The sequence below is a fragment of the Micropterus salmoides genome, unplaced genomic scaffold (genome assembly GCF_014851395.1).
Source record: "Micropterus salmoides isolate LMB-PRFRI ecotype aquatic unplaced genomic scaffold, ASM1485139v1 Ms_hic_scaffold_10, whole genome shotgun sequence".
Taxonomy (NCBI): Eukaryota; Metazoa; Chordata; class Actinopteri; order Centrarchiformes; family Centrarchidae; genus Micropterus; species Micropterus salmoides.
The window spans coordinates 5,308,629-5,331,479 of NW_024040041.1; the positions used below are offsets into that span (position 1 = coordinate 5,308,629).

The following is a 22,851-nucleotide window of genomic DNA, read 5'->3' on the forward strand; positions in this document are numbered from 1 at the left end:
TTATTTTGAGCATTTGTAGCTTAACCTTTTTGGCTGCACCTGACCAGACAGGTGAATGTCGTGGAAATTATATTTCTGGTGAGGGGTTGAGCAGATCATTCAGTAACAACCAACCAACAAAAAGAGAATAAACAGTACAAAAAGTAAACATGTACTAAAACATTGACAGCTGGTCCAGAGACCTGCCACCTAGGGCGGCTTCGGGCATCTGACCCTGAGCAAAGGGATGCATAATCATTTACACAGTCTAGGTTTCTATGTTTTGGGGAACAGAGATCCTCTCTCAACCTTGAATGAACATTCCAGGAGAGGAGAAGAACAACAAGAGAGGAAAACACCAAAACAATCTCACAGCTCTGACCTAAACCCTAGTAAATGTGGACAGACTAACAAAAGGAGAATAGGAGAGGAATCATTAAGGATAAAAACACAATACCTATATATCTATGTCATAACAATATTAGTAATAACACTAGTAATAGTAATAATAGTAATAGAACATACATAAAAGATTTATTGTTAGAGGACAGTAATCAAGGTGGTTTAAAACTAATGCTTGTGTCACCAGCACTATAGTGGCAGGGGTAAGAAAAGGGGAATATCTTCTAATACTTGATATTCCATTACCCATTTTCTTAACAATGTTGTCAATATGTTTCTCCCATCTTGTCAACTGTCCATCTAGTGTAACGCCAAGCAAATTTACCTCTTGAACCTGTTCAATGTTTGAGGCTTTAAGTGACAGGCAGAGCTGATTATCGCCATTAGTCGCATGTCTAGACCTGAACAAGATACTTTTTGCTACATTTAAGTCTATTTTCACAAATCCATTCACTACTAGTTGTGATTCCGATTGAAGTGTATTTCTTAATTTGTTTATACTAGTTGATGCAAAATGAATAGTTGGATCATCATTGAGTTTTGTAATATTTAGTCACATTCATTGTTTTTGTTGTCAAATGTGATACAAATGTAACGGACACACTACACTGTGGTATGTGTGGGTGGTTTGCTTGTCTTTTTTTCTTTTTTTTATCTTACACTGTATCATCACAGCAAGGTGTCCCGGTGGTACAGTGCCTAGCCTGTCCCAGACCTTTCTGTGTGGGCATGTTCTCCCCCGTGTCTGTGTGGGTTCTCTCTGGGTGCTCCGGCTGGGTGACTCTAAATTGCCCCTAGAGGTGTGAATGTGTGTGTGTCTGTATGTGATAAACTGGCTACTTTTCCAGGTTGTATCCCGCCTCACACCCGGTATCAGCTGGAATAGGCACCCCCGCAACCCTGCACAGGTAAGCTGTTATAGACGATGGATGGATGTAGCACCACAGCACTTGTTTTGTCTGGTGGAATTGTTCATAAAATATAGCAACAGTTAGTTTAAATTCTCCATTCTACTTACTTTTGATGAGGACACTAACTGGTGCAGCCATGGGAGAAGTGTATTTCCGTGTAGACCATGTGACTTCATACACACAGCTGTAGTTGCCCTGGTGTTCGTACTCAGCAGCAGGGAAGTTAAAGGAGGCTGAGTGGTTGACTGCTGGCTTGGGGTCAGTGATGTTGGAGCCAGAGAAGATGAGGAAGAAAACACCAGTGGGATAGTGGGAGGAAGTGGAGCAGGTGAAGACAAAGCTGTCACCCCTGGTGACCTCTGAACCTCTGTTAGGAGACGTCAGGGAGATGCTGGGCGGCTGCAGTCTCACTGGGTAAAAAAACACACCACAGAAATGTTTGACCACACAACAACAATCTTTAAATATATTTATTGTCCAAATTTAACTGGATTATTTTTTTCATTTCCCACCATGATGGTGTAAATGCTCTTTTTAAAGAATCTACAGTACCAGAAATGTATTTGCTGTAGCATATTAAATTTCTGAATTTGATTGATTGGTGTAATGTTCAAAACAAACTGTGCACAGAGTGTGTGGGCATCTCCATGTGTAACAGGGTTAAAAATGCACTTTAATAATAATAATAATAATAATAATAATAATTCTTATTAGGGGTCCAAGCCCGAGTGGGCAGGGAACCCGTGAATGCAAGGCATCGTGGTTCCCAGTACCAGTGGAGCTGGGAACCCTATTGGAATCGTTTTATTATTCCGCAGCTAAAACTCATACTGCAGCCTAGACAGTAAGTGCTACAGACACTAAACTCATAGGGTAGGTCCAAACCACTGCAAGTACCTCAGGCGCAAAAATCCGCACACTTCTACCACTAGGGGGCGCTATATACACATTTGCCCTTGGAACTTGGTGCCATTTGTATCACAGCAGGCGACCTGTGCCATGTAGTCAACGTAGCGCCACACAGATCTTAGCATCCATTTCCTAGAGTAAGTTCAGTTATTATGGAGCTTAATGGACCAGTCTGGTGTGTGTAGAGATGGTGTGCTTATTTTGTAGCACACAGGTGTCATTTTCATGTGATTTAGTTTAAGATAAACACAGTCGCTGTCACGACTTCAGCCAGTTCATTCTGCCATTTACTAACTCTCCCTGACATTACAGATCCTGCCCCTCCATGCTGCCCTGCAGTAACCCCTTCTTGCTTCCCATCTTATTTCTAATCAGCCTTGCAGTGCATATACCGCCCCATCGCTCATCATTCCCTGCTTTGCTCTGCTTTTCAGCCTTTGTTTCTGCCTCCCTGACTCTGGCTGGCAAACCCTTGTCAGACCCTGAGTTTGAGTTTGTCCTGTTTGGAGCCCTTACAGTGGACATCGCGTATTTAATCCGACCACATGGATAGGGAAAGTGAAGTTAAAGGTTAGCGCTGCTGGAGCTGGTTGTTACACCTCCACAAAAATAGGACCTACTGGCTGTAATTATTATCAGAATCAGCCTAAAAAATCTTGTATAATGTGATTGTAGAATGGAAAGAGTTGATTAAATATCCTGGTAACAATACAGAGGACATGATCTCAGTACGTATGAGCTTTTCCAGTTAAATTTAAGAAAAAAAGTAAAGCTAACTATATCCATCAAGAAGCTCTAGTAAATCATATCAGTACTGGATTCCCTGTTGGTCTTTGAGGCTGTGTTTGGTCCTTTTCATGCCGTGTTCACTGCTGAGCGAATTGCCGGCGCTGCACCCCGCCATCATTCCATGCCAGGCCCCCCCGCCCCTGGCCTGAAAACCTCCAGTGCTTGAGTAAAGGTGTAAACACCTTCATACAGTCTGTGGTAAACACAAACACTCCCCTGGTGCTCCGAGCTCCCAGTATGGGCAGAGCTAATCTGACCAGTGGCTGCACAGCTAACTGAGCTAAGCACACCCATTTCTCTAAACTCTACTCACAAATCCCTTCATTTCTCATTGCCTGCACCATGTGGTCATTGAGAAAACACTGGCATTCAATATTGTTCACTCAATCAGCACAGGCTGAGCTCGATTAGCACACAGGTGAACCACAAACAGTCAAAAGTGATAACACACCAATCAGAAGATTCAATAGAAAGATAAAAGGCCCAATGCCAGTTCATTTAGTTTAGGAACAATGGATCCAGAGAAATCTGAAGGAAGACAGAGAGGACACCAGAGAGGAGGAGGAGACACAGTATGGAGAGGAGTAAAGCCTAGGTCACACTACACGATTTATAGCCCGATTTGTTACGTGTGAACTACTCAACGACGCATCAAAACGACTCCCCGACACATTTCTGACACATCGCCGACGTCTGCCAGAAATCCAGCATGCCAAATATCTGCCGGAGTCGGCCGACTCAACATCCATATCCAGCCAATGAGAGCAGGCAGCTAATTTTTCACTGCATAACACTTTTTACTCCGGCAGGAGTAGGAGTAGGGAGGGAGGAGTAGGTGGAGAACAAGAGTCTCTGGCCTGTCATAGACCAAAGACAGGACGCTGGGGCTGAATAAGTAGTTGTTGGGTGTGTTGAACTGTTCAGCACACTAAGGAATAAAACATGAGCAAATGTTTACATTTGTTATTTCTTTTGTGTTCATCATGTGAAAAGGTTTCTGAGGGGGAGAACCATTATTACTAATAACCAGTTTTTGTAGTATTGCTTTGAATCTCTCTCACCAGTGTGTCAGACCGTGTCGCAGTGTGTGTGTTTCTGAGGGCTTGTGTGTCATGTCTGAGGTTTAGAGTTTCTAGAAAAAGAAGCATAATTTGTTTAAGAAATCAAGAAACTAACTTCAGCAACAAGTTAAAGCTCTCTGTCCATCAGGAAACTCTGTGAATCACAGAGTTGAGGCAGAGCAGCCGGGGGACACCAGAGAGAAAATTAGAATATATTTTCTAAATTTTTTAAATATTTCTCCATCAAATATGATCGAGTTTCACCAAAATCAGTGAAAAAGTTATTTTGTACAGCATTCAATGGCGCCCGGTCCGTGAAACACGATGCTTCAGCAGCTTTATATTGAGAAATCTTTTCACTGGACGCTAAATTAATACAACAAGTGCAGAGTGAGTCATCAACATTTTAAAATGGTTGTCCAAATGACAAATTCTTAAATATCATCAAGAATACCTCTAAAACAACGTTTTTGTCATTGATGGGCCAGACATAGTGCAAAGCATATCATAGAAAAACATTTAAACGTGGATTTTGGGAACGGAAGATTTTGTTATTCTATGTCACACTAAGCAGACAACGCATCTTCACTTGTCTTCATTTGCATATGAAGTAATCTAAAAGTAACTAAAAGTAATCAGATTAAATTACTTTTATTTTGTGGTACTTGGATTATGTTATAAGTAAATAATTAGTAATTGTACCGGATTACATTTTTAAAGTAATCCTCCCAACCCTGTTACTGTACACTTTTCTGGGTTAATTGCTGTATTTAATTTATGTATTTATTTGTCTTACCAGTAACAGAGAGTCTGACAGAGTCACTTAAAGGGGAGCTGAAGTCTCGTCTTGAAACACTTGTCTGATACTGACACTGGTACGATCCTTCGTTATCAAAGTTCACTTTAGGTATAATGAAGGTAGCAGAGTTGGTAAAATTTCCTTTATGCCAAAGGAATAGTTCACCATTAAGGGAAATAAGCCTTTTAAGTTTTTCGGTCCCCTCTGGTTGCCTTCAGTAAGTTACTGCTGTTTCCTTGTTTCCAGTCTTTGTGCTAAGCTACACTGACTAGCTGCTGGCTGTGGCTTCATATTTAAAGGACAGCTATGAGATGAGGATCAGTCTTATCTAACTCTCAATATAAAAACAAAATTGTTTATTTCCCAACATGTTGAACTATTTATTTAAACAAGTTAATGAAACGGATTCATTTCCTTACCAGTAACAGAGAGTCTGACAGAGTCACTTAAAGGGGAGCTGAAGTCTCGACTGGAAACACTTGTCTGATACTGACACTGGTACGATCCTTCGTTATCAAAGTTCACTTTAGGTATAATGAAGGTAGCAGAGTTGGTACTTGATGTTTGGGTCTTTCTGAATGAGCCTGAGGTCTGCTGCAGGAGGAATGTTCCGTCTAAATGCTGAGTTGAGATGGAACAAGTGATGCTGACGTCCTGACCCCAGGTAACCTCACCAGCAGGATTCATGGAGATGTTGGGCTTTGGAAGTCTCACTGAAAAACAAAACAATATTAGAGCAGTAAATGGACTGACTTTGAGTTACACGTTTTTCTGCTTTTTTAGTTTGCTAAATTTCCTTTATGCCAAAGGAATAGTTCACCATTAAGGGAAATAAGCCTTTTAAGTTTTTCGGTCCCCTCTGGTTGCCTTCAGTAAGTTACTGCTGTTTCCTTGTTTCCAGTCTTTATGCTAAGCTACACTGACTAGCTGCTGGCTGTGGCTTCATATTTAAAGGACAGCTATGACATGAGGATCAGTCTTATCTAACTCCCAATATAAAAACAAAATTGTTTATTTCCCAACATGTTAAACTATTTCTTTAAACAACAATGAAACATCAGATTCAGGGAATGGATTTATTTCCTTACCAGTAACAGAGAGTCTGACAGAGTCACTTAAAGGGGAGCTGAAGTCTCGACTGGAAACACTTGTCTGATACTGACACTGGTACGATCCTTCGTTATCAAAGTTCACTTTAGGTATAATGAAGGTAGCAGAGTTGGTACTTGATGTTTGGGTCTTTCTGAATGAGCCTGAGGTCTGCTGCAGGAGGAATGTTCCACCTAAATGCTGAGTTGAGATGGAACAAGTGATGCTGACGTCCTGACCCCAGGTAACCTCACCAGCAGGATTCATGGAGATGCTGGGCTTTGAGAGGCTCTCTGAAAAAATTACACAATTTTAGAGCAGTAAATGGACTGACTTTGAGTTACACGTTTTTCTGCTTTTTTAGTTTGCTAAATTTCCTTTATGCCAAAGGAATAGTTCACCATTAAGGGAAATAAGCCTTTTAAGTTTTTCGGTCCCCTCTGGTTGCCTTCAGTAAGTTACTGCTGTTTCCTTGTTTCCAGTCTTTATGCTAAGCTACACTGACTAGCTGCTGGCTGTGGCTTCATATTTAAAGGACAGCTATGAGATGAGGATCAGTCTTATCTAACTCTCAATATAAGAACAAAATTGTTTATTTCCCAACATGTTGAACTATTTCTTTAAACAAGTGAATGAAACAGATTCATTTCCTTACCAGTAACAGAGAGTCTGACAGAGTCACTTAAAGGGGAGCTGACTTTTTCACTTGAAACACTTGTCTGATACTGACACTGGTACGATCCTTCGTTATCAAAGTTCACTTTAGGTATAATGAAGGTAGCAGAGTTGGTACTTGATGTTTGGTTCTTTCTGAATGAGCCTGAGGTCTGCTGCAGGAGGAATGTTCCGTCTAAATGCTGAGTTGAGCTGGAACAAGTGATGCTGACGTCCTGACCCCAGGTAACCTCACCAGCAGGATTCATGGAGATGCTGGGCTTTGGAAGTCTCACTCAAAAACAATGTGCTACCCTATCTGGCAGTCCACTAGCTGTTACTTCCTCTGTAACCAAGCCAAGACTCACTTCAAAGAGCACAAGGCTGGCACTTTTAAAGCCCGTAGCCCCGCCCACTAGGCTTGAAAATACCATAAACCCATTTTTATACCAGATAAAAGATGTACATCTTTTTATATTCAATATATTTTTCATACATATCTCCACATACATTTTCCTTCAAGTCATTTGCAAAAAAAACATATTTATTCTCAATTGCTTGAACACTATAACCAGTCTATTGAACTAAAACTTCAAAACCATAACTCCATTATTCAAAAAGCACACCCATTTCTCTAAACTCTACAAACAAATCCTTTCATTTCTCATTGCCTGCACCATGTGGTCGTTGAGAAAATACTAACATTCAATATTGTTCACTCAATCAGCACAGGTTGAGCTCAATTAGCACACAGCTACCCAGGTGGAAACACAAACACAATAACACGCCAATCAGAAGCTTCAATAGAAAGATAAAAGGGCCAGAGTCAGTTCATTCAGTTTAGGAACAATGGATCTAGAGAAATCTGAAGAAAGACAGAGAGGACACTAGAGAGGAGGAGGAGGAGGAGGAGTAAGAAGAGCAATATGGAGAGAAGGAAGAGCTAAAGGAAGAGGAACAGTAGGAGTTGAAAGAGGAAATGGAATAGGAGGACGATAAGGAGGTGGAGGAGGAGGAGAACAATAAGGAATTTCTTCACAAATTTTCTAGCTTTTTATTATTGTTTGTGCCCAACTTTGACAACATTTTCATCCTTGGTTATTTTAACATTCATGTCTGTTGCCCTTCAAAGTCACTGGTTAGCCAGTTTCTGCAACTCGTGGACTCTCTCAGTGGGTTACTGGTCCTACACATGAACATGGTGTAGTGAACAACGGTGTGGATTTGTGCATTTTACATTGAATATATTTGGAGCTACCCTAAATTCCTTTCTCCTCCCCAGAGAAGATGGGGAGGGGTCAAAGTTGCTTTCTCTAAGTGCTTTCCCGACCATAAAACTGGCACCTTTTTGATTCCGAAGCTGATAACGCGGGGCCTGACTCTTAAACTGACAAAGGGACACGAGCCAGCCATTGGCATCTCCCTGAACAGCCTATCAAAACTGGCCCCCCACACACGTTTCCGTGGCAACTGACCTTATTCTTTGTTTTAGTACCACATCAAAGGGATACTCCTTGTCTCACCTAGGTGTGACATGGTCCAGACACTGATCTTTTAATGTAAAACGGACTGCAGTCTCCAAATACTCAAAGCATTTAATTAAGTTAATTAAATCTTTAGTTGCCTGAATACGTTTGCCTCTATTTGAGTAGTTATGTTAACTGTTGTTGCTATCTGTTGTTGATATTAGTGCTGAAAGAAGTTACTTGTGCAATGTTTTTATTTTCAGCAAGACACTCCTTCATCTAATGTAATCAATGCTTGTTCATAATACTTTCTTACAAAATCCCTTTTTAAATGATGACAAAGAAATGTTTTACTATACTCTTAATCGCCAGCTTGAATTTAAGGATGAATCAACGATATTCCCCGGTTCCTAAGGAGAGACGATCTTTGATTTAATCCAAGCTTTCCTCATGTAACCTGAGCTCCCCCAAGTGGACGAAATAAGTATTACATGCCCTCATTGGAAATGCCGTTAAATGTATAAATATCCTGACCAATAATGTGACAATTGTTTCCTGTTACCAAATGCCTAGAACAGTACAACCGTTCAACCATTGAGGTTCGATTGTGGAAAATATTTGATTATAATACGTGCAAAAAGATTTCTTTTCTTTAAACATTAAGTTTAGAGAGGCAGTCCCTTGGGAAACCTGAGACGCCCCCTGGGGAACCACGCCCCAGGCAACAAAAGAGCGACACGCGACCTCGCTCACTCTCTCTCTTCGCTTCGCTGTTGGCTCTTCCACTCTGTTCTGCTCTCTGGACGCGGCGCGTGCTGCGCCAGGCAACGCCCTCAGTCGACCAGCGAAACAAACAGGCCCTTTGTTCGCCTGAAGCTACACACCTGAAGTGCCGCGACGTCGATCTGCCTTCAGTTTGTTTTATTTTCTTTATTTCTTTTGTTTGTTAAAGTTATGAGTCCGTTAAGTTACACTGGACTAATTCAGGAACGACCAAGTTCCATTTTAAGCCTTTTTCGTCGAGCCAACTTCACCGAGGTCAGACCAAGCCACGTGGTCTCGCCAGCTACAACGAAGGAAACCTGAAAACAGCCGAATTGCCAGACGGAGGAGGCGTTTTCAATCAGACACGAAGAACCCTGGAGAATCCCTAGCAAAAAGCCAGGATCGGGCAGCTAGCGTGGGACCAGCAACAGGCCAAAAGCAGACTGTCGACAAGCAGTAAGACTTAACACACGTTCTGTGATCAGATGTCCATTTTAACTCCTAAAATCATAGCAGTAGTTTACTTTCATTAGCTCTTCTATGCCGTATTAGTCAAATGCTTCCCACAATCGAACCTCCAGGCTCATTGTTCAGCAAATGTTTATGTTCCCTGTATCCAACCATCTTTTTATCACCTTAGTTAGAGAATAAATTCACTGTAATATAATCAAGAGCTGTGTGTGTTGCCTATTTCTAGTTCCTGCCAAGAGAATTGACCCTTTAGATATGAGACTGACTGACTGATTTAAGATAATTGAGCGATTATTAACTAACTGATCACTAGTAATAATTGTATAATTATTCAAAACTACCTAGAGGTCCGGAGACTCTAGGATTATAACAACTCCGGTGGTGCCCTTAACGAGGAAAAATGATTTTATGAATCTTAAAATTCATAATTGGGTATCAATTCTCATAAATTTATTAAAATGCATAACTAATAAATTTAGGTCTACTACATAATGGAGCCTGCCGTGTGAGGCCTTGTGACATACTATAATAGACTATACACACAGCCCTGATGCAGAGAAGTTATTATTGAGTCCCAGAAAATTTTTCCCTCCAAAATTTTGCCACTGAAATAATTATCGCCCAGTAAGTTGCTCCATAGAAACTCTCCTGTCTTCCCTTTTAACTTAACGTTAGTGATGAAAGTGTGTGTGAGTTTTGACCATGTTCTTTGTTGTGAAATGAAATGCTTTGTGCAACTTGTTTGGCTGCCGGGCCATTGTTCTTTGTTGTTCAGTACAGAGCTGTAGTGAGCTGAGCTATGAGGACCGAGCTAATGTTAAACTGAATGCATTCCTGTAACGTTACCATATGAGAAATCTGAGCTAAAGCTACACACAATCTCCGCTGACGAGTGGATGAAATGCCCTTTTGGTTGAGAGAAACTTAACCGATATTGATAATTTTAAGGCCTAATAAGAGGCAGACAGATTACAGTTGCGCTGTGCCAATGTGATTTGTTTGCGGCTATAAATAACAGTCTGACGCGCTGAGCCGTGGGTTGTTATGTTATATGCAAAACTCCGGTATCCTGTTGAAATTAGCTACCTCAACAAATACAGCTGCCCGGCAGTGGAGTCACAGGCGTGAAGACGCCGAGTTTAGCCTGTAGCGTTGTACCTACCGAGCTAAGTTAACGCTAAATCGAAGCTTGAAAGCAAGCTGAGTCATTGAAACAAAGGAGCGAGTCCTTCCCCCATTTTGAGCGGGACTGGTGTCCGTCAGTGTTCTGATTTACTGCCGTTGCTGCAACGACGGTTTGCTAACTGCGTTAGCCTGAAGCTAACAGCTGTTGGGTCCGAGGACCAGAGAGGAAGCCGCTTCTTCTTCTACATTGAGAAATAGGCCGCCCGAGGCGGAGCCACAGCTCCCCTACTGGCTGGCGGAATAAATTGCATGCTCTGCATTAAATCGACTTCAGCGTCATCAGTGACAGAGATGAGCGTTTGAATCGAGTGAATTAAACCAGACTTTGGTGATCGATCTTGTTAACTTGAGACACATAATTGTGTCGACTCTCAGATTAAATTAATAAGGAGTGTTACTCCTTAAGTGTAGGATAGAGCACAGGCTCTCCTTTTTCCTTGAATAACTGCTAACCTTTAAAGATCTATTGGGTGTTTGCTTGTAACAAGGTACTGAGCCAATTCCGTACCCTAACCTAGGATTACACTGAGTAGTTCTATTAATTTTGATGCAATATTTTATTCAAAGATTAGCTTTTCTAATTTTGATCCAGCTGTATTTGAATAAAAAGCTTTATTCTCATTACTGCTGCAATATCCCTGATTTTGACTTTGTCATTTTGAAGCCTTTTCTGTAGTGCTATTTTGATCCTTGCAGGAAATAAGATAAATACAGAATAACATCTTGATTTGAATTTTTGGTTAACCTTTTGTTGTTTGGACTGATTGGAATTCTGAAACCCACATTAAGCTTGATAAGTTGAATTGATAGCTTTCCAACTAGGCTTTCTTTAATCCTTGTTCATTATAAATGTAATTTGGACTCTGACTTTTATAGCAATTGGAATTTTGATAACTTGATAATTACCAAAGGGTAATTAAAACCTTCAGTTTAATCAGCTTTGATTTTTATTTTTTTATTTAATCCACTTTAATCAGCCTGGGATTTTTGTTAATGTAACTTTGAACTTTGAGCTTATTCTCATTGCCTTTGAACTTAATTTTAATCTCAAAATTTTAATTTTCCAATTTTGAACTTTGATTCTAAAATTTTAATTTTCTCAAACAATTTTTTTTTTCAACTTTGACTTTGATCATTAAGGACTTTGAGCTTTGATTGTCAAGCTAGTTGTAACATGAACTTTGATTCGATCTATAGCATTTAACTTTAATCCCAAGTGTGATTTAATTTCATTTTCCTATTTTTGCCTTCACCCTAAATTTGAATTTTCAGTTTGGTCATTTAAGTCTGACTTGAAAGTCAGCTTTCCCCAACCTGACATTCCCTTTTTCTCAACTAGTTAACACACTAGCTGAAACTCTGTTTAACTGACTGGCTCAGGTCTGCTGTACCAGCTAACACCTGTAGTCCACTTCTGATTTTATGAAACCAAATTGTATAACTGAGTCCATAGATTTGATTTTCTTTTCTTCAGATTCCAACCTTCCAAAGTAACTTAACGGAACACAGTCAACAGCTCCAGGAAGCTATAGACTCCATCTTGACTCCATCTTGGCCCACATGACAGAGACCATGGTACCTGGCTACTCAAGCCAAATACAAGGCACCGATGCGGTGAACCTTGAAACAATTTTTGCAGAGCTGGTAACAACTGCTCTAGCCACTTCCTCAAAGGACAAAGCCTTGTCCCAGATGCTAGGAAAACTAGCTATTGTAATGTCTGCCCAGTCTAAGCACACGCACCAGCTTAAACAGCAGCTGGAAAACACCAGGCAGTCACTAAGTGAAGCGGAAGAACGCATCACTGACCTACAAGCTCCTTGCCACCTCCCACAGGAGGGTGGAGTCGATGAGGAGAAAATTGAGCTGCAGGAAAAGACCAATCAACTTGAACACTCACTCTTTCAGTTAGAGTGGACCAAAAGTAAACTTAAAGACACAACTGAATCCCTTGACCAATCAGAAACCCTCCTTAGACAAGCAGTGGGGGAAATTAAAGAGCTAAAATTACGAGTCAAAGTTTATAGCAAACTTAGAGAACCTGACCAAAAACGCATGCAAGAAATGCGAAGACAGCTAGAGGACAGGGACAGAGTAACCCAATCCCCACTACAGCAGGAAAACAAGGAGGAGTTGGCTGATACCAGAAGAGAGTTCCAGCTCTCATGTGAGACAGCCAAACATACTCCCTCCTACAAAACACTCCCACCAGAGAGAGACAAGGCTTGCTCCCCTTTGCCAGCCTCAGGAGGATGGTCTCCACGACCACTCCCACAACTGATCCCACAGGATCATATGACAGAGCGCCAGAGAAATAGCCCTCCATCTACTCAGGTGAAGACGGCTTACTCCCCTCGGCTGCATCCGCCGCCAACTGCTGACCATGACGTAAGCCCCTCTGACAGGGACTTAGACAAAATCGCTCGCCACATAACACGCTTCGAGCCTGAGGCTACAGGCTCAAATGAGACCAGTATCTATCAAGAGATATTGAATACTACTTGCGGAAATTCCCTGCTGCCACCACTGACGACAAGATTTACCTGATCAAGGTGACATCTAGTCGAGAGGTCAGCAGCTTTATTGAACGCCAGCAAAGGTATGTCAGACAAGATTCTGACTCGCTCTGCCAGGCACTGGTGGAGGAATATTCGGACTTGACAGCACAATCAGGTCTAACAGCTGCACTTGCTGTTAAGCAAGGGAGGCCAGAACCTCCTCAGCAGTACTACAACCGACTCAGACAAGCGTACTTTGGTACCAAAAATGAGCCAGATATGGAGGAAGAGTTAAACTTCAAATATCTTTTTATCCAAAACCTCCACCCCACTACCAGTCATCATCTGGGTGTGGCAGCCTGCCCACGCACCCAAACCAGTCGACAGCTACGCGAGTTAGCTACAAAAGGATTTGAAAAGCAGGGACTCACCATGACGAGGCATTCTGAGCCCCATGGTGTCCTCACTCTCAGCATCAATTCCCTACAGGTGGAGCCAAAACGAGCTCCTGGTCTTGAAACACCTGCATCAACCTGCATCACCTCCCAGAATTATAGACCAAGCCAGAAGCAGAGGTGCAGCCCGCCTCAGCAAAATGAGCATGGTCGACATAACTCAGAGCCATCTTGGTCTGACAAGAGCCAAAATCTGAGGCCTGAAACCCATCGGCCCAGGTACACGCCCAACCGCTGTGAAACCCACCTCTTTTCACGGAAGGGGGGACACAAGCAGCACAAATCCCAAAACAATTGGGACAGGCGATCTCAGAGAGCTACACTCCAGAGATCCCACTATAGAGACACAAATAGCGATAACACTGAAAGTGAGTCTGACACACCCACTTTTAGTAAGGAGGAAATCACAGCGCTTAAGCGCCTGCTCCAAACCCTGTCCAAACAGGAAGACAAGAAGGCAGAGCACTTGGCCGCAGCTGCTGCAAAGCCAAAGTCCCCTTCTCCTGACACTTTGTCAAAACGACTGACACGCTCACACAGATGGACTGAGAGAACCACTCCCTCCAGCACACTCCTGGTGGTACAGTCCGACTCAAGAGAGAATCCTCACAGAGTCCAAAGCCACTCAGGGCAGTCCGCCCTCCCAACAGTTCTTGTGTCACCTTACTGAAAGGGGAGTTTCACGGAAATTCTACCTGCCTGTAACACTTGAAAACACTCTGGTGCAGGAAGCACTTCTTGATTCAGCTGCAGACATCACTGTAATGTCATCAGCCCTCTTCAGGCAGCTACAGGCTATGACCTGCTCCCACACAGACCTGAAACTACAGACTTGTGACATTGAGGTCCAGCCACTCGGCCCTGAAAACCTCAATCTGACAGCCATGACATTAGTCCACATGTCTATCGGTCCCATGGACCTCATCCACCCGGTGTATGTCTCACCATTTGACGCCATTCCTCTACTCATTGGCAAAGACTTCCTTAACCGCTTTGAGCCACTGCTTGACTTTCAGAACTTGACGATCTGGGCACAGGTGAAACGACCTCTGTCTATCTCACTGTCTGAATACAGCACAGAACGAGAAACCCGCCTCTGTGCTTTAGTTACCACTTCAAATGACGCACTGATCCCCAAAACCACTCCACTGGATTGGCCGATCAGCATTGACACTCATGACTGTGAGCTCAAGACTCCACAGATGGGGCACACGCCTTCTTCCTTGCCTCCTGACCTCTCTATTAACGAAGTGATTCACACTGAGCCTTCAAAGGCTACTGTCAGCCTTTCTTCTTTGCCGCGTACCAGCGACTCGGTTCCCACAGGCAACATGACCAATAACAGACAGATGGGTGCACAAACTGTCACCGCCTTCCCTGTCAACACTTCACCAGAGCCATCCTCCATGACTTTACATAACGGCATGAGAGGGGGGTCAGACACCACATATAGTCATCCTACAGCTGAACTTGACACCAAGTTTACAGCACTAGGCAAACAGGGTGCTGTTAAAGACACACCCCAGCACTCCCAAGCGGATTTGCTCCCCACCCATCCCGCCCTTATGACTTGCGACGCCACCAGAGCCCAGGCAGCAGGCTTGTCTCTGACAGCCTCCCCTTCGCCACAAATCTCAGTCCCTGACTCTCTTGGTGACTCTGACTTTATTCGGCTTCAAACTCTTGATCCCGCCATTAGCAAAATGCTCCTCTGCCTTTCTGACGCAGAGCCTGTCTCAAACACTGAGCTTGATTCCATCCCTGGCTTGAAACACCTTTACCTGGTGCGCTCTTCTTTGCGTGTCGTCACGGGCATTCTCTCGTATGTCTCAGACGCCCGCACTTCACCTGCGTTCGTGGTGCCTCAGAGCCACAGGGGGGTGATGCTCATGCACGCCCATGACTCACCTTACAAAAGCCACAAAGGGTTCAGTGCAACACACAATGCACTAAAACAAGTAGCATATTGGTCAAACATGCAAAAAGATGTAGCAGACTACATCAAAAGCTGTAAGGTTTGCTGCCAGTCTCAACCAGCAAAACCATCACACAGAGCCTCCTTACAACGGAGAGACATTTCTTTTCCCTTGTCAAAGACACAATTTGACAGGAGAGAACCCCAAACTGAACCAGCCAGAGGAAATAAACATTTCCTCACAGGCCAAAATAATTTAGACAGCACACAAAGATGCAAAGTCTATAACGACCAAAATGCGTCTCACAACAAGCTCCGAAGGGGGGACAGAGTTTGTCATCACATCTCTGCTCCACTAAGGAAACAAGACGGCCAGAGAACAGGAAGACTTGCACACAAGTTCTCTCCCCACTGGACCGATCCTTCTGTGGTCACAGACAAACATTCACCTGTTCTGGACCGAACTAAGCTTCACAAAAATCCCATGGGACTTGTCGGGAACGATAACGTCCTAATAATAAATAAAGGATTAACAGAAATCCTCAATTAGGGACGATAGCTGCTAGTGGTTAAAAGGTCATTAGAGTTCATGTGCGTGCCTTGTAAAACAGAAATTGGAAGCCAGGTATCTTTTTACTTCGGTCCGCCACCCACAGCTCTAGCCACTATTCTGTGTCTCCCTGTTGCAATTTAAACCTACCACTAAATTACCAGTGGAGGTCTTTAACCAATTAAATTAGAATTTCCAAAACTTTTATCACCCACCAGGTGGAGCCGCTCTCTCCTGACCACTTAGTCACAAGTGGGGGTTACTGTCTAAATTTATTGTTCCTTATACCAATTAAGAATACCTGCTCCAGAGCAGACATCTTTTTGCAGCAACTGCAGAAATAGAATACCACTCAGGACAGTTCCTCTGAGGACTAAAAGCCGCTTCTTTTATAAAATTTTGTTTTGAAAGGGCTAAGACCCTCAGACTAGACTATTAGCCTAAACCAGCTAAACAACCCTCAAGTTCACTGCAGGTTATGGTTCTGAATATTGAAGAATTTCTGAGAAAAATAATGTTGGTCATGCTCACACACGACTTGTCATTTTGTTAAGATATTTGTTTTGCTTCCCAAATTAATTTTCCGTTTTACTTTGTTTCAGGTGATTAAGTAACACAGCAGGCACCTGCTACTTTCAGACTAGCTAATTGGGGTTACCCTAAGTGACTAGCAGAATTAGTAGCCTTAGAAGGACATCAACCTGATCACAGATGTTGTGTTTTTGCCACCTGCTCTGCTCTGCTTGACTCCTTCCACCTCACCAGCATCATCAGTACCTGACCAGCAGCTCGCCAGCATCATCAGTACCTGACAAAGTCGACCTGCACCTGACAAACCACACATGTTGTTTCTCATTGCGTCCAAAACGTTACCTATCGGAGGGAACATTTTGGCCGAAGGGGGGACTGTAGTGAACAACGGTGTGGATTTGTGCATTTTACATTGAATAAATTTGGAGCTACCCTAAACTCCTTTCTCCTCCCCAGAGAAGATGGGGAGGGGTCAAAGTTGCTTTCTCTAAGTGCTATCCCGACCATAAAACTGGCACCTTTTTGATTCCGAAGCTGATAACGCAGGGCCTGACTGTTAAACTGACAAAGGGACACGAGCCAGCCATTGGCATCTCCCTGAACAGCCTATCAAAACTGGCCCCCCACACACGTTTCCGTGGCAACTGACCTTATTCTTTGTTTTAGTACCACATCAAAGGGATACTCCTTGTCTCACCTAGGTGTGACATGGTCCAGACACTGAACTTTCAATGTAAAACGGACTGCAGTCTCCAAATACTCAAAGCATTTAATTAAGTTAATTAAATCTTTAGTTGCCTGAATACGTTTGCCTCTATTTGAGTAGTTATGTTAACTGTTGTTGCTGTCTGTTGTTGATATTAGTGCTGAAAGAAGTTACTTGTGCAATGTTTTTATTTTCAGCAAGACACTCCTTCATCTAATGTAATCAATGCTTGTTCATAATACTTTCTTACAAAATTCCTTTAGAAATGATGACAAAGAAATGTTTTACTATACTCTTAATCGCCAGCTTGAATTTAAGGATGAATCAACAATATTCCCCGGTTCCTAAGGAGAGACGATCTTTGATTTAATCCAAGCTTTCCTCATGTAACCTGAGCTCCCCCAAGTGGACGAAATAAGTATTACATGCCCTCATTGGAAATGCCGTTAAATGTATAAATATCCTGACCAATAATGTGACAATTGTTTCCTGTTACCAAATGCCTAGAACAGTACAACCGTTCAACCATTGAGGTTCGATTGTGGAAAATATTTGATTATAATACGTGCAAAAAGATTTCTTTTCTTTAAACATTAAGTTTAGAAAGGCAGTCCCTTGGGAAACCTGAGACGCCCCCTGGGGAACCACGCCCCAGGCAACAAAAGAGCGACACGCGACCTCGCTCACTCTCTCTCTTCGCTTCGCTGTTGGCTCTTCCACTCTGTTCTGCTCTCTGGACGCGGCGCGTGCTGCGCCAGGCAACGCCCTCAGTCGACCAGCGAAACAAACAGGCCCTTTGTTCGCCTGAAGCTACACACCTGAAGTGCCGCGACGTCGATCTGCCTTCAGTTTGTTTTATTTTCTTTATTTCTTTTGTTTGTTAAAGTTATGAGTCCGTTAAGTTACACTGGACTAATTCAGGAACGACCAAGTTCCATTTTAAGCCTTTTTCGTCGAGCCAACTTCACCGAGGTCAGACCAAGCCACGTGGTCTCGCCAGCTACAACGAAGGAAACCTGAAAACAGCCGAATTGCCAGACGGAGGAGGCGTTTTCAATCAGACACGGAGAACCCCGGAGAATCCCTAGCAAAAAGCCAGGATCGGGCAGCTAGCGTGGGACCAGCAACAGGCCAAAAGCAGACTGTCGACAAGCAGTAAGACTTAACACACGTTCTGTGATCAGATGTCCATTTTAACTCCTAAAATCATAGCAGTAGTTTACTTTCATTAGCTCTTCTATGCCGTATTAGTCAAATGCTTCCCACAATCGAACCTCCAGGCTCATTGTTCAGCAAATGTTTATGTTCCCTGTATCCAACCATCTTTTTATCACCTTAGTTAGAGAATAAATTCACTGTAATATAATCAAGAGCTGTGTGTGTTGCCTATTTCTAGTTCCTGCCAAGAGAATTGACCCTTTAGATATGAGACTGACTGACTGATTTAAGATAATTGAGTGATTATTAACTAACTGATCACTAGTGATAATTGTATAATTATTCAAAACTACCTAGAGGTCCGGAGACTCTAGGATTATAACAACTCCGGTGGTGCCCTTAACGAGGAAAAATGATTTTATGAATCTTAAAATTCATAATTGGGTATCAATTCTCATAAATTTATTAAAATGCATAACTAATAAATTTAGGTCTACCACAATGGACATACACATCATCTGGTTTTATCATTAGATTTTGTTGAGCTGGATGATACTATCTTATCTGATCATAAACCTGTCATCTTTCCCGCCTCACTCTCATGTCCTTTACCAAAACCTAAAATGCCAGATCGCTATGTTCCGGCACTTAATTACTCCACAGCTAGGCTATTCTCTGATGCCTTTATGACTTCGCCTTTTGCTAAACTTACAGAGACATGGGCAAAGAGGCACTAGTCACTCTGTTTAATACCACTGTCACAGACATCCTTGACACCATTGCCCCACTCAAGCTTAAGAGATCCAAAGTCAAAGCTCAGCCTTGGCTTAATAGTGAGACCCGTGCCCTTAGACAGGAATGCAGGAAGGCAGAGAGGAACTGAAAAAGAATAAACTGCAAGTGTCCTACGAAGTATTGAGAAACTGCATAACATCTTACCAATGCCTGGTCAAAGTCTCAAAAGCAAAGTATTTCTCTCATATCATTGCTAGAAATGCACACAGCCCTAAGACCTTGTTCAGTGTAATAACACTACACTAAACTATGCTACTGCACTCCCTGATGCTACCTCTGAAATTACAGAGAAGTTCTTGAGGTTTATTATTGATAAGGTTGACATCATTAGATCATAGTCCCATGCCCTGTCTCTTTAAATTATTTTCAGCTTGTGGCCTTTTCTGAACTGATCGATATAGCCTCACTCATGAAGCCTACTTTTGCTCCTACAGACACTGTCCCCTCGCGTCTTTTAAAAGAGATTTTAGATGTTGTTGCTCCTAGCCTTTTGTCTATAATAAATAGCTCTCTTATAAATGGAATTTTTCCATCCACTTTTAAACATGCTGTGGTTCAGCCTCTTATTAAAAAACTCAATCTTGACCCTATGGATTTTAATAATTTTACAATTAAAATTTAGGAACTAGGTAACAATTCAAAATATATAAATATGATAGAATATAATGCAGTGAGACTCTCGGGCATTCTTTATTGTGTTTAAATATGTTTTACCTGTAGTCAAGTAATTTAATATCATCCCTGCTGAGTCAACACACGTGATTTAGTCTTCCCTCCTCGTTTGTGTCTTTTGTTTGGGGAAGTATATTCTTTAAATGTGAGTGTTGCACCTTTTCACCAAAACGAAACTAACCTGTGATCAGGCACACAAATCCACACACGTTAACTTCAGCTCATCTGATAAAGTGCAGCTCACAGTCCCAAACAGAGCAAGGCTGCGCCTCAGTTTTTGACATTACATTTTTATATAAATACTCTTCGTGTCACATTACATCATTAAGTGGGTCCACTTAACGGCACTTGCTGGTGTCGCATCAGGTCTTGGACGCTGGACGAAGTTGCTTTCAGGGCAAGTCCAACATTATATATAAATGTGTTACATAACAAGGCGTTCACGGTGTATTCTTTAGAGAAATTAGAGAAGTGAACGCCATGTGTTTGATTGTTGGTTTGTCTTTCTAGTTTAGTTAGCTAAGGTAACTTGGTTGTAGTTAGCCAGGTGTAGTTAGCTAGTGTAGTTATTGCAGAAATTTAGCTAACAGAGGGTCTTCATTTTATTTTTTAGTTTCCTCCTCTTGGTTTAGTGTGCTGTTCATTTTCATTATGGCATTTATGCGTGCGGTGTTGGAGGACAGATGACAGAAAATGCGTCGCACTTTCACCTGCCACCGTCTTATAATACAGTCTGCAACATGCATTTTACTGACGGCCGTTTTACCGATGCATCGTCGGAGGGACCCCCCACACCCCCGCGGTAAAGTAAGCGCACCATAAACGTAGTGTGAATTCTCATGTACAGTGCGTGACAGGACCATCGACTGTATGATTAATAACAGCTGATGCCAGACAGTACAATGTACTAAACTTTACAGTGTAGTGATGTTAACACAGCATTTCATTTGTGAACACTCCAGCCGGTCAGTTTTTGGTTGTCATGGTAATGTATTACGTCCGATTATTAACCACACCCCCCATTCTCTGTTTGAGAAAGAACGTTAACAAAAAACGGCAGTTAAAACTGGCTGCAGGGGGGCTTTAATTTTCATTAGTAGTAGTACTCTGTAATTTATAATCAATCAGATATTTTAAAATGTTTTCTGTAGTTTTATAAATTTGACCCTTATTTATAAAATCTTTAATATTTTTGTTGTACTTTTGTTCAAAGTACTATTTCTAACAATAACAAAGTTTCTTTTTAAATTACAAAAACTGCATTACTTTTCATGTTTCAGCTCTACCTGCATACAGTAGACGATGAAGTCCATTGTTTTTTTAAATTCAGTTTCCTTTTACTGTAAACCACCCTACATTTTTGACTTGAGGGTCGATTGTCTGCCTTTTTGGCAATAAACTATGTAAAAGTGTCAGCTTTACTTTATAGAATGTAGAATAGGAAAAATATGTAAGTGACAGAACTACAGAAGTGCCAGCCAGTGATCAACAATTAATCCAACCTATGTGGCTTTTAGTTCAAAATGTGTAAAAATACTGTCAAATACTTTTATGTTCCAACAAACGCCATCAGTAGATCCATTACAGTGTTTCCCATACGTTCATTTATTTGTGGTGGCCCGCCACAATATCAACACTGACCGCCCCACATTGATTTTAGATTCTTTCTTTCTTTTTTTTTTTTTATCGTATTTGATTGCAGGGCGCCGTAGCGCATTCGCGCAGCACTTCCTCTCGCTGGTCCCTCTCACTCTCTCACTCACCCGTACCTCTCTCTCTCTCTCCCTCATGGAACACAGCTGCACAAATCTGTCCAACATAACGCTGTTAATGTCGGAGACCCCGCTTAAAAAAAGTTATTAGCAAGCATGTAAGGAGCCTAGCTAATAAGGAGAGCTAAGTTAATGTTATAATACAGCTGGATTTTCGAGGCTAGCACGCTGTATATAGCTGGTAGTCAATATCAATGCACCCACGTGAGCGCGCACTCATGCTAAGAATAACTTAGCATTGTATAAATGGGTTAATTGACTGCATATTGTGTGAAAACAACATGAATTGTGTTAATGGTATGGTATGAACAAACCGATGTGGAGCTACCTGTGTTTAGAGCTTTGAAAATGTGACTACAGATTGGACAAAGGTGTTGGAAAAAGATGTTAGCAGTTGTAAATAAAACACTGGTACACCTCAGCATCATTTAAATCCCAGTTGTCGTCACAGACTGTTCCCCAGGCGTTGTTGTAATAAATTTCAACTCTTCCGGAGCACCGAGTAGACCCGGACCCAGCTAGTCTGATGACACCTATCAGGCATGTAAGAATTTTTTAAACACAAGTAAACTGAAAACTAAAAATACTTTATGAATGACACAGGAGAATGAACTGACCTGCAGCAGGTGAAGAAGCGGTCAGGAGGAAAAAGACTGTGGAACAGAAGAAATGACATGGCTCATTACATTCAGTAAACTGAAAAGTGCAGAAATGAAAGTTTTCCTTGTTTCTGTTTTAGATTCCCTTGTTAATTTCAATGAAGAGAAGGATCTTTAAACGAAAAATTGGCCTTGAGAGGATTCTGTTCTGTACAATACAATAACTCTGCTTAACAAAAAAAAACTGCTTTTCAAAGATTTTGGAAATTTTGTGGATAAAATTTTAGAAAGTCGGTCTTACTAAGGGCCAAATAGCGAAGGTTTCTCTGCTGTATGCTCCCCATAGCTGACATGACGGCTGCTCTGTGTCAATTATCAGTACCAACACAGATGAACCCTGGTGCACAAAAACATTACACACAGCTTGTCCTTCCTGAAATACTTCCTGTTTCTGGTGTTTTTTTAGTACTAAAAGTCAGTAACTCTAAACCACCAACCAAAAGCTGCAGCACTGAAGCATCACTTCTATCACTTCTGGATATCGAAATTGTTGTTGAGCAACACAAAGATCTTTATCTCCACCAGATATGTTTCCATAAGCGGTGGTATAAACCCATGCACAGCACTAAGTGAATACATTTAGAGGTAATAGCTATCTGTTTTTATGTAGCATCTAATTCTTTAAAAAATAATAAAGTAGTCACTGGTATTTTTCCAACT

The 22,851-nt window shown here is 41.9% G+C and overlaps 1 protein-coding gene across 1 annotated transcript in view; it reads right to left on the reverse strand.

Annotated features, from left to right (window-relative positions):
* Positions 1-22,524, reverse strand: part of LOC119896419 (immunoglobulin superfamily member 1-like) — a 71,794-nt gene extending 49,270 nt beyond the window's left edge. The window contains exons 1-5 of the mRNA XM_038709847.1: positions 22,433-22,524; positions 22,150-22,185; positions 5,939-6,232; positions 5,404-5,563; positions 4,848-4,981 (exon numbers count right to left, since the gene is read on the reverse strand). Of these exons, the coding sequence (XP_038565775.1) occupies positions 4,848-4,981; positions 5,404-5,563; positions 5,939-6,232; positions 22,150-22,185; positions 22,433-22,484 (676 nt within the window). The 5' untranslated portion in view covers positions 22,485-22,524. The remainder of the gene's footprint in view (positions 1-4,847; positions 4,982-5,403; positions 5,564-5,938; positions 6,233-22,149; positions 22,186-22,432) is intronic.
* Positions 22,525-22,851: the final 327 nt, after the last annotated feature.